Source organism: Aquarana catesbeiana, linkage group LG04 (assembly GCF_042186555.1).
Source record: "Aquarana catesbeiana isolate 2022-GZ linkage group LG04, ASM4218655v1, whole genome shotgun sequence".
NCBI lineage: Eukaryota > Metazoa > Chordata > Amphibia > Anura > Ranidae > Aquarana > Aquarana catesbeiana.
The window spans coordinates 434247561-434265769 of record NC_133327.1 but is presented as its reverse complement, the minus strand read 5'-3'; the positions used below and the strand labels follow the sequence as shown (position 1 = coordinate 434265769).

General features: G+C 44.6%; 1 protein-coding gene across 1 annotated transcript in view; it reads left to right on the top strand.

The window, feature by feature from the left end:
- Nucleotides 1-18209, top strand: part of LTV1 (LTV1 ribosome biogenesis factor) — a 49957-nt gene that overhangs the window by 16254 nt on the left and 15494 nt on the right. The window contains exons 5-7 of the mRNA XM_073627409.1: nucleotides 2041-2170; nucleotides 12219-12474; nucleotides 16341-16468. Of these exons, the coding sequence (XP_073483510.1) occupies nucleotides 2041-2170; nucleotides 12219-12474; nucleotides 16341-16468 (514 nt within the window). The remainder of the gene's footprint in view (nucleotides 1-2040; nucleotides 2171-12218; nucleotides 12475-16340; nucleotides 16469-18209) is intronic.

Here is an 18209-nt window from a genome sequence, read left to right as displayed (position 1 = left end):
GCCCAAAACGCACCCCTCGGGCTGCTGAGCACCAGTCAGAAAGCTGAGTGGCAGCGGGGTGCTGGGCACTGGAACGCTCTGTGTCTTCAGCACCCAGCACTGAAAGAGAGCTGGTACTGTGGACTAAGTTCTCTCCACCCACAGTACATGTAAAGTCCCAGCCTGGGGGGAGAGAGAAAGAGTGGCCCGGGAGCATGTGATGGGTAAGTGATCAGTAAGAAAACAATGACCACCAGTGCAGAAGAGGGAATGAGGTTAACACTTTCACTTCCATGACCACCAATGAAGGGGGGGTTCACTTTCAGGCCTCATGTACATGGCTGCCTGTAAACGAACATTCAGAGGCAGTTGGACGTTTTTTCCAGCTGCTCATGAACTCATCCAATGTTATCTTATGTGTACATGTACACATGCTCGTTTACAGTCGTTTTTAGGAAGTTGCGTTTAGAAGCTGTTCTTTGGACGCCGAAAAATGGGTTCAGACGCCAAGTTTACTGGCATATCAGATGTGGTGAAATGCGGCTAAACGCGGTACTGATGTCTGTTTTTGGTGCTTTGTAAGCATTTGGGAGGGTCTCCTGATATCTTTAAAAAACGCTCCTAGATGTGAAAGCGGCTAAACGCGGCATGCAAGCGAGGCTAAATGGACGTTTTTAAACGCTGGTTTCCAGCTGTCAAGAAAAACGTTCAGAAGAGGTTGCCTGAGAGACCCATGTACAGTGTTGCCAACCTACCAGATTGAAATTTACTGACACGACACCCAAAATTTACTGGCACAGCCGCGTTTTTACTGGCATTTCCAAAAGTTACTAAATCATAGTTTTAAGTGCAAATTTCAGTATTCAGGCTACAAATAAGTACAATACGCATTTAGCAATGTAGCTTAATGTACACGGGACGTTTTTCCTCTCCTGAACGATTTAACTTGACAGATAGTAACTGGTGTTTGAAAGTCAGTTTTGCCACGTTTACATAACGCGTTTGTGTTTATTATGTTTACTATTTACATGCCGCGTTTTTTTTTATTATTTTATTTTCTTTGCAAATTGTCAAAAATGAAAAACGCCTGTAAACGAAACAAGGCCAAACGTGAGTTACCACAATACACGCGCTTACAAGCTGTTACAGGCATTTGGCATTTCAAATGCATCTGAACATTCCTCCTGAACGCATATTTTTTGCTTCTAAACTCAACTGCCTAGAAATTACTATAAACGAACCTGTGTACATGTGCTGAGAAGATAACATAGAAGAGAGTTAAGGGGCAGCTGAAAAAATGCCCAACTGCTCCTAAACGTCTGTTTACCAGCAGCAGTGTACATGAAGCAGATATTCGGTTAAAAAGCATATTTCTTATTTTATTTTCAATATGTAAGTAAGTGGCTCAGGGACAGGACTCAGGAAATTAGAATGGGCGGCACACACATGAAATTGACTCTCACAGTGACACAGCAGTGTGCAAAATCACAGATCACCGACACGTCCCCTCCTGAGTCACAGTGACAATCTCTCTCCATGCCAGGTGGTCCCTTCAGCTTGCCTTGCTCCTGTCCCGCAGACCCGCACACAAGGCTCTGGCTGCTCCGCCTGGCTCCCTTGCACCATGACATCACACGATATGCTCAGGCACCACCTCTGCCAGACCAGCCCCCCACCGGTACTGCCCGAACACACTGTAGCAGACACTTGGATGGTGTTGGCCTGCTCCTGGCACCCGAGCTGCGCATGCCCAGTTCCGAGCCAAGCGTCACAGCCATATTTTTTTTACTGGCAACCTTTTCCTCTTACTGGCATTTACTGGCAGGAGAAAAGTACCAGTTTTTTTACTGGCTGCCAGTAAAAATACTGGCGGCTGGCAACACTGCCTGTGTACATTAGGCCTCACTGCCATGATCACCAATACAGAGAAGGAGGGAGTTGACTATTATTGCCATGAACACCAATACAGGGGATTGGATGACTGCATAGAATGCCTGCAAGTAAAAATCCTTCAGCCTTTGGACCCACTATAACACAGCCATTATTGTGTTTTGCTTATAGGTCTTTGTCTGGACTTGGATCCTGATGTTGTGGCAGCACTAGATGATGATTTTGACTTCAGTGACCCTGAAAACCAGTTGGAGGATGACTTCATATTAAAGGCCAATGATCTTGGCAGTAAGGATCAAAGGTAAAGGACAGCTTCTTACAAGTACTTGTTGGAATCTATATATATATATATCTATATATATATCTATATCTATATCTATCTATCTATAGATATAGATATATATATATATCTATCTATCTATAGATATAGATAGATATATATATATATCTATCTATCTATCTATCTAAGAATGTGTGTTTTTAAAAGCACCATTATTGCTGCTGCAAGCTGACGGAGGAACACGAGCAAGAGGGGCATGAGAAAGGTTTGACCCAGGCATTACTTTTGACACATTTAGTATTACATCAGGCTGAGCATTAATAGCAGCGGCAGGGCTGGACCATTGCTCAAGTCAGTGGATACGTTCCTTCTGGTAGTACCTCTGCTTTGTGCATCTGGCTATGGTCAGAAGGGGGGGGGGGTAAAAATAACTAAAAAAAGGGCTATAGAAAGGCTTCTACAGCCACAAGAAAGTGTAGAACCATCTCAAAAAAGATGGCATCCTCCCCTGAGAGTGATATGGCTGGTCAGAATGAGCCATCAGGGACATCAGGTGTTGCAGCTGCTCTTAACACTGCAGCCCCTGTATATATTACTGAAGAGGTTTTTTCCTCAACCATTTTAGGCTTGGAACAAAAAATTGATGGCTTAATTACATCCCAGAGTGGGACTAAGCGTAACAGGTCCCCGTCCATTACCCAGAGTCCATTACTCTCGCCCCCTGTCCCTCAAACAGGGGGCGAGAGATGACGCTTTTCTCTCAGGGGACCAGGAAGAGACTGATGACTCCTCTTCTGAAGAGTCTAATACGGAAGGATCGGGTTCACAACAAAGGTTGTTGGTAAAATCTCTCACTGAATTGGTCCGTTCCACATTTTTGCTGCAAGTAGCGGAGTCAGTCAATGAGCCCACTTCTTGTTTGGGTTTGCTAAAGCCTCCCCAACCTATTCATGCTTTTCCCATCCATTTATTACTGAAAAAGCTTATGTATTCTGAGTGGGAGCACCCAGATAAACAGTTTTTTTCCTCCAAAAAAGTTTTCAACACTTTATCCTATGGAGGAAGAGTTTAATAAGAAATGGGGGGTTCCAGCAATTGACGCTTCTATATCCTCTGTGAACAAAAGCTTGATTTGTCTGGTAGACAATGCTCAAATGCTGAAGGATCCAACAGATAAGTTGGAATTCCTATTTAAAAACAATATTTCTCTGGCAGGTTCAGTGGTTCAGCCTGCGCTGGCAGCGATCGGGGAATGTCAGTCCTTATAAGACCAGTTTAAAGAGGTGCTCAAGATTATTCCTGATCGGCAGGCCCAAGATTTGGCCGGGATATCAGAGGTGTTATGTTTTACAGTAGACGCTATGAAAGATTCTATTCTCCAGGCCTCACGGCTTATGCTCGGGCTGGTACATGTACGTAGAGTTCTATGGCTTTTAAAAAAATCTCTTGGCTAGTTTTCCATTTCATTGTTAATGGTTGTTTTAGAGACGATCTGGATAAATACATCCAAAGAATTTCTAATGGAAAAAGTTCCCTTTTTCCAGTTAAGAAGTTTAAGCAAGCTTCTTCTCCAGTGCCAGGAGCATCTGCCTCCAGGCAGTCGCGACGGCTTTCTAGGTGATGGACGTGTAAAGATGCCCTGTGCTCCAAAGGGAATATCCTATACTGGGGCAGGCCAGGCGAACTGGATCCATTCCTAGTGTCTTTTCTAGGCCGAATTGGATGGTACCCGGGCCTCGTGTCCGAAGAAACAAGGTTTTACCTGTAACGCTTATCTTTTTAGAGAGCTGGACCCCGCATATTAGAAAATGGTTTTTCTAGCCTAATTTCTAGCCGGGTGCTTTACAGGGCCAGAACTGTGGATCCCCCTATTCGTAGGGGGCCCCAGTCTGACGTTTTTTTCAAACGGAGCCCACCGTGAGAGGCGAAGATTGGGTCTGTACAACAAACCCTGCAGCTGGATAAGGTAGGGGAGATTCAACATAATTTTTTAATTCTAGTAGGTTTCTCCTTTAAGGTAAATGCATGCTATGCCTATTGTGACCACCAGGGGCTGCCAAAAGAACAAACCTTCTCATGCTGATGTCTGTCTCAAGTGTTCGACGCTGCAGAAGCTCCTCCGGCCGGCTCCAGGTAGGATGGATGGGGGGCTCTCCTCAGGGATATCTCCCCCCAGACTGGGGGGGGGGCTGCAGGTGATCTGTAAGGCGGTTAGACACCGCATTTTCACCGCTGTCGCGACCGCGGCCCCAATTTGCACAGGGCAGGCCCATCACTACCAGCCTCTCTCCCTCCCCCAGCCTCCTCCATGTTGGTTCAGAAGGGTCGGCTAGTGCGGGAAGCGCTTGTTTTTTCAAAAAACGGAGGGGGGCTTTTGGGGGGGGGGGGGGGGGGGGGCAGGGCGTCAGCACAGCATGCTCAGATGCCCACAGGACCGGCTGCAGGCTATTAAAGGCACTGATTACAGGTGCACTAAGCCTTCTGGAGGGACACAGAGCTGACGGTCGCATGTAAGGTGGGACACAGGCATTCTCCTAGGCAGCATTTACTATAGTAACACCAGACTGGGCATTGGGTAGCACGGCTTTTAGCCAGACTACATCGCTCAGCAGTCAGTGTTCATCTTGTAATACCTCCACCTTGTTGCTTTGCACTATGGGTAGAAGAGGTTCAAGCACCCCAAGAACCAGAGACTCTAGGGGATCTCGTTCAGGTTCTGAGGGCCCCCTGTCTGCAGCATCCTTCCCCCCTGAGGTGCCAGGGACGGCTAGCCAGGGAGAGCCGTCGGGGTCAGGGGCTATACCTGCTTCTGGCACTTCAGCCTCTGTATACATTACACAGAAGGTTTTTTCCTCAGCCATTAATGGTTTAGAGGAAAGATTAATGGCCGTGATTACGTCTTCACTCGGTGGAAGAAAACGCACTAGACCTTCCTCTGTTCCCCAAGACCCTCAGGAAGAGGAGCTCTGGGATAAAGGAGAGGAATCCCTTTCAGAGGATCGAGATGGGACGGATGATTCCTCTTCGGAGGAATCGGGTGGAGAGGGACCCTCTGTGACTTCCCAAGAGGAGAAAGTCTTAGTGCAGATCCTTACTGGATTGGTCCACTCCACATTTAAGTTGCCCACATCTGAATCAGTTAAAGAACCCTCTTCTTCTTTAGGGTCACTGAAACCTCCTCAAACAGCACAGGCTTTTCCTGTTCATAATTTACTTGAAAAGCTCCTTTATGCTGAGTGGGATCACCCAGATAAACGTTTTTTTCCGCCGAAAAAGTTTTCTACACTTTATCCTATGGAAGAAAAGTTTATGAAAATGTGGAGAGTACTGGCCATTGATGCCGCCATTTCCTCTGTAAATAATAGTCTGACTTGTCCTGTAGACAATGCTCAGATGCTCAGGGATCCTGTAGATAAAAAGATGGAATCCCTATTGAAGGATGTTTTCTCCTTAGCAGGCTCAGTGGCTCAACCTGCAGTAGCAGCGATTTGGAGTCTGTCAATACCTAAGAGACCATGTTAAGCAGGTCATCAGGGTTTTACCTGAACACCAGGCCCAGGGGTTGGCTAACCTTCCAGCGGCCTTATGTTATGTTGTTGACGCCATCAAAGATTCTATCATGCAAACCTCTCGTCTGTCGCTGGGGTTAGTGCATATACGTAGAATCCTATGGTTGAAAGGTTGGTCAGCCGAAGCACCATGTAAGAAGCTCCTGGCTGGGTTTCCATTTCATGGTGAAAGGTTGTTTGGAGAAGACTTGGATAACTATATCAAGAGAATCTTTTGTGGGAAAAGCACTCTTACCTGTTAGGAAGAAGAGTAAGCATCCCTCTTTCAAACGGACTCTTTCCCCAGCGCCGGGGGCTTCAGCCTCCAGGCAGTCTCGACGGCCTCCTCCGTCTGGTTCCAGATACAAGAGTCAACCCCAGGGACAAAAGAAGTCCTGGGGGAAGAAGCCTACTAGGCAAAACACTAAGACCTCTGCATGAGGGGGCACCCCCGCTCGCTCGAGTGGGGGGAAGACTGCAACAGTTCTCAGGGCTCTGGCAGGAGGATTTCCAGGACAGTTGGGTAATCTCCACGGTAACCTTAGGGTACAAGCTGAAGTTTCAGGAATTTCCTGCTCCTCGTTTCCTCAGGTCAAGTGTCCCCAGAGATCCAGAGAAATAGCAGTCGCTCCTTCTAGCGTTAGAGCGACTTTTGTTGCAGGAGGTCCTTATGATAGTTCCCGCGAAGGATCAAGGATTGGGCTTCTTTTCCAACCTTTTTACGGTCCAAAAACCAAATGGGGAGGTCAGACCCATTTTGGATTTAAGGGATCTGAACCGATTCCTAAGGATTCAATCCTTCCGCATGGAATCAATTCGGACAGTAGTCTCCACCCTGCAGGGAGGTGAATTTCTGGCATCGATAGACATCAAAGATGCATATCTGCATGTGCCCATTTTTCCTGCTCATCAGAAGTTTCTGCGCTTTGAGGTAGGAGGGCGCCATTTCCAGTTTGTGGCTCTGCCTTTTGGGATAGCCACTGCACCTCGAGTGTTCACAAAGGTCTTGGCTCCTCCTCTGGTGAGATTAAGGGCTCAGGGTATAGCTGTCATAGCATACCTAGACGACCTGCTCCTGATAGACCGGTCAGTAGCCTCCTTGAACGGGAACTTGAGGACCACAGTCAAGTATCTGGAACACCTAGGTTGGATCCTCAACCTAGAAAAATCTTTCCTAAAACCATTAAGAAGACTGGAGTATTTCGGTCTGGTCATAGATACAAGCCAGGAGAAAGTATTTCTACCTCAGGCAAAGATCACTGCCTTAAGGGAGCTGACCCTGGCAGTCAGGACCAAGAAGGGTCCCTCTGTCCGCCTTTGTATGAGGCTGCTGGGAAAGATGGTGTCTTCGTTCGAAGCGGTTCCCTATGCTCAGTTCCATTCAAGACTACTGCAGCACAGTATTCTGTCGGCCTGGAACAAGAATGTTCAGGCATTAGACCTTCCGATGCACCTGTCTCATGCAGTGCGTCAGAGCCTCAATTGGTGACTCGTACCCAAAAATCTGCAGAAGGGAAAATCCTTTCTGCCGGTTACCTGGACGGTGGTAACAACAGATGCCAGTCTGTCGGGTTGGGGAGCAGTTCTGGAACAGTCTTGAGTTCAGGGGGTATGGTCCAAGACCAAGAGGACCTTACACATCAACATTCTGGAGATCCGGGCGGTATATCTTGCCCTAAAGACCTGGACTATCAGGCTACAGGGTTGCCCGGTCAGGATCCAGTCCGACAATGCCACAGCAGTGGCTTATGTCAATCATCAGGAAGGCACCAGGAGCCGAGCTGCTCAAAAGGAGGTGAACCAGAGCTTAGTCTGGGCAGAGAATCATGTGCCATGCATATCGGCAGTCTTTATTCCGGGGATAGAGAACTGGCAGGCGGACTATTTAAGTCACCAGCAGTTACTTCCAAGGGAATGGTCTCTGCATCCCGATGTCTTTTGGGCCATATGCCAAAGATGGGGGGTTCCAGATGTAGATTTCTTTGCATCCCGATTCAACAAAAAGATAGACAGATTTGTGGCAAGGACAAAAGATCCTCTTGCACACAGGACGGATGCGTTGGTGATTCCGTGGCATCGGTTCTCACTGATTTATGCATTCCCGCCTATTCTGCTACTGCCACGACTCCTTCGCAGGATCAGGCAAGAAAGGAAGTCAGTACTTCTGGTGGCCCCCGCTTGGCCCAGAAGGACGTAGTATGCAGAAATAGTAAGGATGACGGTGGGTTCCCCGTGGACACTACCGATATGCCCAGACCTGTTATCTCAGGGTCCAGTGTTCCATCCTGCTTTACAAACGCTAAATTTGACGGTTTGGCTATTGAGACCCAAGTTCTGAAGAGTCGTGGGCTTTCAGGTCCTGTGATATCTACCTTGATCAATGCAAGGAAGCCAGCTTTCAGAATGATTTATCATAGAGTCTGGAAAGCTTATATATCCTGGTGTGAATCCAGGGGTTGGCATCCCAGAAAATATATGATTGGTAGAATTCTTGATTTTCTACAATTGGGATTAGAGATGAAGCTGGCCTTGAGTACCATCAAGGGCCAGGTCTCGGCCTTATCAGTATTATTTCAACGGCCACTTGCTTCGCATTCTTTGGTCCGAAACTTTATGCAGGGGGTGACGCATCTTAATTCTCCGGTTAAGGCGCCCCTAAACCCCTGGGACTTGAATTTGGTTCTGTCTGTGTTACAGAAACAGCCTTTTGAACCAATATGTCAGATTCCTTTGGTCTTGCTGACAAGGAAGTTAATTTTTCTGGTGGCCATCTCTTCTGCTAGAAGAGTATCAGAATTAGCAGCTCTTTCCTGTAAAGAGCCTTATTTGATTGTACACAAGGATAGAGTGGTACTGCGCCCTCATCCTAGTTTTTTACCGAAGATGGTTTCAGATTTTCATCTAAACCAAGACATTGTTCTACCTTCCTTTTTTCCAGATCCCTGTTCTCCGGAAGAAAGATCACTACATTCTTTGGATGTAGTGAGAGCAGTTAAGGCCTATCTGGGAGCGACTGCTCAGATTCGCAAAATGGGTGTTTTGTTTGTGCTGCCAGACGGTCCCAGTAGAGGACAAGCAGCATCAAAAGCTACCATTTCTAAATGGATTTGACAATTGATCATTCAAGCTTACGGTTTGAAACAGAGGATCCCTCCGTTTCAGATCAGGGCACATTCCACAAGGGCTATTGGTGCTTCTTGGGCAGTGCATCTCCGGGCCTCTATGGCTCCAATCTGCAAGGCCCCAACCTGGTCTTCAGTCAATACATTCACCAGATTCTATCAGGTGGATGTGAGAAGGCATGAGGATATCGCCTTTGGGCATAGTGTGCTGCAGGCAGCGGTACAGGGTCCTCAGGTCTGATTGCACCCTACTTGGTTGTGGTTCCCCCCCCATCAGATAGCATTGCTCTGGGACATCCCATCAGTAATTACTGAGGCTCTGTGTCCCGTGATGTTCGAGAAAGAAAATAGGATTTTTTAAAACAGCTTACCTGTAAAATCCTTTTCTTTCGATGGACATCATGGGACACAGAGGGTCCCGCCCCTCTTCTAATACACTATATTGCTTGGCTACAAAACTGAGGTATCCCTGCAAGGGGGAAGGATTATATAGGGGGTTGAACTTCCTGGTTAGGTTGTGCCAGTGTCCAATCATCAGTGATACCTATATAACCATCAGTAATTACTGAGGCTCTGTGTCCCGTGATGTCCATCGAAAGAAAAGGATCTTACAGGTAAGCTGTTTTAAAAAATCCTATTTTTCAGTTTGTAGCTCTGCCCTTCGGTCTAGCTACTGCACCTCGAGTGTTTTACAAATGTTCTGGCTCCCCCTTTAGCCAGATTAAGGGCTCAAGGTATAACGATTCTAGCTTATTTAGAAGATCTACTCTTGATAGATCAGTTGGTAGCACGTTTAAACCAGAGTTTGGTCACCACAGTCAGCTACCTGGAATACCTAGGTTGGATTCTCAACCTAGAGAAATCCTCCTTAAAACCATCAAGGTGATTGCAGTACTTGGGCCTAATCATAGATACAGCTCAGAAGAAGGGTGTTCTTGCCCCAAGCAAAGATCAGTTCCATAAGGGAACTGATTCAGGTTGTCAAAGCAAAGAAGAATCCTTCTATTCGACCTTGCATGAGATTGTTGGGAAAGATGGTAGCTTCATTTGAAGCTGTTCCTTATGCGCAGTTTCATTCGAGACTGCTGCAGTATCCTGTCAACTTGGAACAAGAAGGTCCAAGCTCTAGACTTCCCAATGTGTTTATCCCCCAAAGTGCGTCAAAGCCTCAGTTGGTAGTTGATATCCAAGAATCTTCAGAAAGGAAAGTCCTTCCTACCAGTTACCTGGAAGGTGGTAACAGATGCCAGCCTTCTGGGCTTGGTAGCAGTCCTGTAAGAAGCATATGTCCAAGGAAAATGGTCCAAAACAGAAATGACCTTGCCCATCAATATTCTAGGGATTCGGGCAACACGCCTGGCCCTGAAGGCCTGGACGCTCAGATTGCGGAATTGTCCTGTCAGGTGTTGTGCGGCTCAGAGAGAGGTGAATCATATCCTATCCTGGGCAGAAGACAACATTCCTTGCCTATCGGCAGTCTTCATTCCAGGAATAGAGAATTGGCAGGCGGACTACTTGAGTCGCTAAAAGTTGTTCCTGGGAGAATGGTCTCTTCACCCCGACATCTTTCTGTCAATATGTCAAAGATAGAGAATTCCGGACGTGGATTTCTTTGCATCCCGATTCAACAAAAAGATCGACAACTTTGTGTCAAGGACAAAGGATCCACTGGCATGCGGAACAGATGCCTTGGTTTTTCCGTGGGATCAGTTTTCACTGATCTGTGCGTTCCCTCCTGTTCTGCTGCTTCCGCGCCTTCTTCGCAGGACCAAGCAGGAAGGGAATGAGGTGATTCTTGTGGCCCTGGCGTGGCCCAGGAGATCTTGGTATGCAGAGATCGTAAATATGGCAGTAGGGGGCCCATGGACCCTACCACAGCGGCCAGACCTTCTCTCGCAAGGTCCGGTATTCCATCCTACCTTACAAACGCTAAATTTAACGGTTTGGCTATTGAGACCCACATTCTGAAAGACCGTGGGCTGTCAGGTTCAGTAGTTTCTACTTTGGTTAATGCTAGGAAGCCGGCCTCCAGAGTCATATATTATAGAGTTGGAAGGCATATCTCCTGGTGTGAATCCAGGGGTTGGCACCCCAGGGAATATGTCATAGGTAGGATCCTTGAATTTCTGCAGATGAGATTAGAAATGAAGCTGGCCTTGAGTACTATCAAAGGCCAGGTGTCGGCCTTATCTGTGTTTTTTCAATGACCACTTGCTTCACACTCTCTGGTTCGTAGCTTTATTTAGGGGGAATGCGGATTAATCCTCCGTTTAGGTCACCCCTGAAACCTTGGGATTTGAATTTAGTCCTGTTGGCATTACAGAAACGGCCTTTTGAGCCGATACGAGATATTCCCTTGGTCCTTTTGACAAGGAAATTCATTTTTTTGGTTGCCATATCTTCTGCAAGTAGAGTATCAGAGTTGGCTGCTCTTTCTTGTAAAGAGCCATATTTTATTACTCATAAGGATAAGGTTGTATTGCGTCCTCATCCTAATTTCCTACCTAAGGTAGTGTCAGTTTTCATTTAAACCAGGATATTGTTCTGCCTTAATTTTTTCCAGAACCTCGTTTTGTGGAAGAAAGGTCACTACATTCTCTTGATGTGGTGAGAGCAGTCAATGTCTATTTGATGGTGACCGCTCAAATTCGTAAAACAGATGTTTTGTTTGTGTTGCCAGAAGGTCCTAGGACAGGCAGTGTCGAAATCTACTATTTCTAAATGGATTTGTCAAGTGATTGTTCAAGCTTATGGTTTAAAGAGGAAAATTCCACCTCTTCATATTAAAGCGCACTCCACCAGGGCTGTTTGTAATTCCCGGGCAGTGCATCACCTAGCCTCCATGGCTCAAATCTGCAAGGCCGCAACTTGGTCTTCAGTCCATACATTTATCAGGTTCTATCAAATAGATGTAAAAGGTCATGAGGAAATCGCCTTTGGGCGCAGTGTACTGCAGGTAGTAGTGTAAGTCTTCTAGTCTCTTAGTGCCCTACCTTTGTTGTGTCTCCCTCCCTTCAGTTGGCATTGTTATTGGACATCCCACATAGTAACTACTATGGCTCTGTGTCCCCTGATGTACGATAGGAAAATAGGATTTTTAAAACCGCTTACCTGTAAAATCCTTTTCTTTAAAGTACATCACGGGACACAGAGGTCCCTCCCTTCTTTTTGGTATACACATGTATTGTTTTGCTACAAAAACTGTCTTGGGGTGTGCCAGTGTCCATCACCTGAAGGTGGCCTATAACCCACCTAGTAACTACTATGGCTTTGTGTCCCGTGATGTACTTCAAAGAAAAGGATTTTAGAGGGAAGCTTTTAAAAATCCTATTATAGGTTTATTGGTCTGTTTTTACTTTTGTAGCCTAAAGTTGATCTTGATGTTAATATTATATATAGAAATGAGAATGAAGGGGATGATGACGAATGGGAAGATGTTGACGATGAGGAAGCGGATAGCGATGAGAGCCAAGATGATGACTTTGACTCAGAAGGCCCCCTTTCTGATGACGAGAGCAGAGGTGAAGCTGGCCCGATGAAAGAGTTCCTGTTCATGCAGGAAGAGACGAAGAGTCGCTTCTCAGAATATTCTATGTCTTCATCTGTTATGAGGAGAAATGACCAGCTCACTCTTCTGGATGAGCGCTTTGAAAAGGTAAGATCAGCGAGTGATCAATAAATACAGATTGCAATTTTTCACTACAGTGCAGTGGATAAAAAGAAAACAAGAATTATTTCTTGCCTGTTGCATGCTAAAGCGGAACTACAGTCATTTTTTTTCATCTTTCCATCTATTAAATCTTTTGCCCTTGTTGTTTTAACTTTGGCTAGTAAAACATTTTATTTTATGCCAGTAAATACCTTATACAGCCCACTTCCTGTTTCTTGTCTGGTAAAAAGCCTAGGCGTATGACATCATCCACAGCTCTCGCTCTCTCGTGAGAGGTTTCCAGGAAGGGAGGGGGGGATGAGTCATAAGAGAGCCAATGAGAGCTGCAGAGCTGGAGGTGTCTCTGTGTAAATCCAGAATGTGAACAGGCAGCAGCTTCAGCTGCCCACAGTTAAAGTTATTGCAGTCAGACTCCATGGAGGGAGCATATTTGGCAAGTACAGAATCACAGTATATATAAAATAATATGCAAAGTGGTCGGAGGGAAGCTTCAGAATGGCAAAGATGTGTTTATTATAAATTATGTGAGCAGACTGCAGTTCCTCTTTAGTTTCAGTGAGCATGCATAATTCCAAAGAGCTGGATAGATAGATAGATAATTGTCCCCAGCATAAGATAATGAAGGAAAATGAATCAAATTGGAACACAAACAGCACTAAAACACCTTTATTAGCAAAAAGTTAAAGTTGCACTTACATAGAAGTGACTTGATAAGTGCATATCACCAGAACTGACTCGTCCAGAGGAATATCATGTTCTGCCAACAGATGCAAATGTACTCCTATATAACAGTTAACTGTAGGAGAGCGAGAAATCAAGCGGATTGTTTTGAGTGGAGCGGGGAAAAAAAATGGGCGGACCAAATCTGTGTACAAGGTGAAGACAGTACCACCACTAAACTAACATGTTTTGGAGTTATTTTAATGGAAGTACTGCATCACCAGGTTGGGATGCTTTTCCCGTTTCTCTCCCTATGGTTATTTGAGTGTCGATACATCTTGATTGCTGTCTTTCCTCCTGCCAGCTTTTATGTAAGTATATTTATATCTGTTGGTGGGACATTGTATTCCTCCAAATGAGCTGTTTCTGGTGATATGCACTAATCAAGCACTGATCAAGTCAATGTAAGTGCAATTTTAACTTTGTTTACCTGCACTATCCAGTGTGTTCTGTTTTCTGTTTTGATGTTTACATGTATACTGTATTTGGTCCTTGGGAAAATATATAGATCATGCAAAGATAACCAGCACTTCCATGGAACCAGTGCAGCATGATACATTTGAAGATTTGAGCAATAAAACACCACTATTAGTAGAGAGGGGAGGAGTTAGAACCTCTTCCAGGTTTTTATCACTGGCTGTGTTTCCTTGCCACCTATCTGTTTCAGGATAGTCTGTGTGAGGGGATGTGACCAAGACACAGAATGAGTAAAACTACCGAACGCAATAAAAATGTGACAAAATTGTGATCCTTCTCTACTGTGTCCAACACAAAACAAGGGCTCTAGAGTACCACCTTGCCAACAGTGATAAGTATTTCCAGCACTGGAAGGCCTAGTGTACATAATCTGAGAAGATTGGGAGGGGGTATTCCCTCAGTCTGTCATCTTGAATGTTTGGCGTACATGTTGTATGTGATTTTAGTTATAACAGGCCTACATTAAGCTATTAATTTGTAATAATGCAAACTAAAATAAATTAACAAGAATTGTATTTCATAAAAATCTTTCTTAATTGTAAAGGCTAGTTTAGTTTAGTGTAGGCTAAAATTTGGCACAGAATTTCCATGGGAAAGCAGCTAGCTTAGGTGATGACTAAAGCTATAATATCTTTAATACCCAATTGAAATTTCAATTTAAATCAGGTAAATACATCCAGGTGCATCAAAACAAAAGGTGTTGAATTTTTTGCCATTTATTTCCCTTCTAAAGCAGCCACAGCCTGAGTGAAAAAAGCACTTCACCTGTCAGCAGTTAGAGTGAGAGCCTTGTTTTCAGTTGGGAAACAGTGGTCTGCAGAAGTCCAACATGCCCCTTACTAAATCGGATCTAACTCTGGAATCAATGGGGATTTGTCAGACCCCTGCAGAGAGACTGCTGCTTCCTATTTGAGTAAGACCTCATGCACACAGAACATTTTGCAATTTCTCCTAGAAGCCCTTTCTCCTGGCAGCAGCGTTTTGGCAGAAAAACTCTTGCAAAAGTGTCTAAAGCTTTTTACAAGTTTTTAATTGTGTTTTACAGGCGTCAAGAGTCTGGGCATTCATTTCATTGGCCAGAATTTATTCTGGCCATTGAAATTAATTAACACTCAAATGCAGGGGAGTTTAGAGGGAGGAAAAAAATGCCTGATGCCCCTAGAAGCAGCTGCAAAAACATCCAGTGTGCATGAGGCAAAGGGTCCCAGTCTGCAGCATGTTGGCAGGTGACAGCTAAGGCTGTGGCTGCTTTCTATAGAAAACAAGCTGTAAAGCTCTGAAAATATTTTGTTTTGATGCACCTGGAATGTTTTTAGCCAATTTAAACAAAGTTCAAGTGTGTTGTAAAGCTGACCTTCAGGCGCAAAATCTCATTTAAATATATTCTGAAATAACCACAAATGATATACTGTAAATCCACATTGTGTGCTCCGAAAGTCTTTGCAGACTCACTTATTGCCTTATTAAAGTAGCAATGACATCATCACTGTGCAGAGAGCAGAGGAATAGGAGGGACTCAGTCCCCATCTACTACAGGCTGCAGTCAAAAAACTACAGGAGGGGGTGGAGACCAGACCAGTCATCCTGTGCAAAAGGATGGAGCAGCAGTGACTGGTCATTTATTACAGGAAGCTCCTGCACAGCTGTAAAGTTTCACATTTGATTATTGCACAGTTCTGGAAGAAATCCCCAAAGCACACTAATGCCCTGTACACACGGTCTGATTTTCTGGCGGAAAATGTTCGATGGGAGCCTTTTGTCGGAAATTCCGACAGTGTGTAGGCTCCATCACACATTTTCCATAGGAATTTCCATCACACAAAATTTGAGATCTGGATCTCAAATTTTCCGACAACAAAATTTGTTGTTGGAAATTCCGATCATGTGTACACAATTCTGACGCACAAAGTTCCACACATGCTCGGCATCAAACAGAAGAGCCGCACTGGCTATTGAACTTCATTTTTCTCAGCTCGTCGTACGTGTTATACGTCACTGCGTTCTTGACGTTCAGAATTTCCGACCAACTTTGTGTGACCGTGTGCAAGACAAGTTTGAGCCAACATCCGTCGGGAAAAAAACATGGATTTTGTTGTCGGAATGTGCGATCATGTGTACAGGGCATTAGATTCATGGAAGAATACACATGGATCTTGCATTTAGACAATATTTGCTCTTACCAGAGTTGAGCTTTAAGACCCCTTTCACACTGGGGCAGTGCGGGCGTTAGCGGTAAAGCGCTGCTAGCTTTAGTGGCGCTTTACCGCTGTTATAGCAGCGCTTTTCGCTTTTAACCCCCACTTGCGGCCGAAGAAAGGGTTAATAGCGCCTGTGTTGCGGCACTGCCGAAGCGCTTTGCAGGCGCTTCAGCAGCGCTGCCCATTCATGTCAATGCGCAGGGACGGTGGAGGAGAGGTGTATACACCGCCCCCCCACCACCCCAAAGATGGACTTTTTTCCCATCCTGCAAATGCACCGCCCCAGTGTGAAAGCACTCAGAATTTCACACTGGGGTGGCTTGAGAGGCGCTTTACAGGCACGATTTTTTGCGCTAAAATGCCTGAAAAGCTCCCCATGTGAAAGGGGTCTGTGTATTTTTATAATTTAACTATACTATTTTGTTTTTTGGGTTTTTTTTGTTTTTTTGTTTACAGTTTTATGAGCAGTTTGACGAAGATGAGATTGGTGCCTTGGATAATGCAGAATTGGAGGGATTTATTCAGACAGATAGTGCTAGACTTCAAGATGTGGTAAAGGACTACTTCAAGCAGAAAGCAAAAGAGTAAGTCCCATCTCTTATTACTACTGTACGTGTTGTTTTAAAAAAAGTATCTATCAAGATAGAAATATCAAAACAGTCATTGCTGAGGTCAATTGCAGTTGCAGGTTTATTAACTGTGATCTCCCAGTCTTCAGGTGTACTCTGACACCCACCATCGCTCTCCAACACCCCAGCTAATAGTGACCGGCCCATAAAATGGAAATTAAACTTACATAAGGAAAATATAAAACTTTCATAAATTAATTTCATAAATATATGTGTAAAGACCATATATCAAGCTTCATTGAAACTGGTTCCCTATACAGTATAAGAAGTTTTGTTTTTGTTTTTTTTTTCCTAATGTGATCTTGTAGGCAGGTAAGGAAAGAAAAAATACTTCAGAAAACATATTAATTGCCTATCTTGTTCTGCTATGCTTGCACAGATTGCTGAACACAAACTCAACACAAAGCCAGCTCTCCAAGAATAAAGTTAACAGCTTTGCTAAGGTTGTTAAAGCCTAAGTCCAGGTTTACTATGAGTTTAAAAAGTTCACTTGGGCCAAGCTGACCCAAACAAACGAATTCCTTCACTAACAGTTGTGCCTGCAGGGAGTGCTGTATAAACTGTATGTAGGTAGCATCAGGAGACTCCTTTTCCCACTTCCGAAACAATCGAGGTGGGCTGAATGCTGCTCAGCCATTCACAGGAAGCCTTTTTACTTTCATGAGTTTCCGGTGACTGGTTGAGGTAGGGAAGTGGGTGGGTGACATCACGATCTCCACTGTTTAAAAGATATAGGACATTTTGAGCGAACTTTACCAGTACCAGAAAATTAACACTATATAATTTTATGAAGTTCAATGTACTACAAATATATTACAAGATTAAAAATTAGTACAAGATAAAAACAAGAAAGTTGGAGCTCTCATTGATATATCCACTCTGAATTTAACATATTGGATCCCTATTACTGCTAAATCGGAAAGGTCGGCGCTTGCTTTATGCCTCCGCAGGACCCTCTTTCCTTGACTGTAAGCAGAGGGATTCTGTATAAAAGAGAAAGGAGGGAAACATCATGTTCCAAAAATGGATATGAAATGCAGCAAAACATTTTATAATATATCACAATCTCCACCTCAGCCAATCACATGAAGCCCTGTGGAAACAAAATCAAGTAAACATGACAAACATCAATCCAAAACTGAGCACCTTTTTTGGATTGATATTTGTCACGTTCGCTTGATTTTATGGACTTTCAATAAATTCTTTTGATTTTACTTCCGGATGTGCCGCCATTCTTCTTTGTTTCCATTGGATTTCCCTGGCTGGGGACCAGGTAGGCACCCGGATCTCTTCAGCAGCTCATCAGATCCTCACAGGTAGCTTTGAGCGGTGTGTTCCCAGCTCTTTCTCTCACATGAAGCCTTGTATTTGTTCATAAAAGTACAAAGCTTCCTGTGAATTGCTGAGCAGCACTCAGCCCGACTTAATTTTGTTCCAGGAATGGGACAGGAAATCCCTGTCCTCCTGCCGGATTACAGCACTATATACTATGTGTAGCTGAAGCATACAGAGACCTACAAAGCTCCCAGTGTGCGCATGGTAAAGGAAAAGTTGGTTTGGGTCAGCGCAGCCCAAACAAACTATTTAAAGTCATAATAAACCTGGAGTTAGGCTTTAAATAGAACCTGCTGGATACCAAGTTTGTCTGTTACAGAACAAATTGCTGGACCTTACTGACCTAGATTTTCACTACACA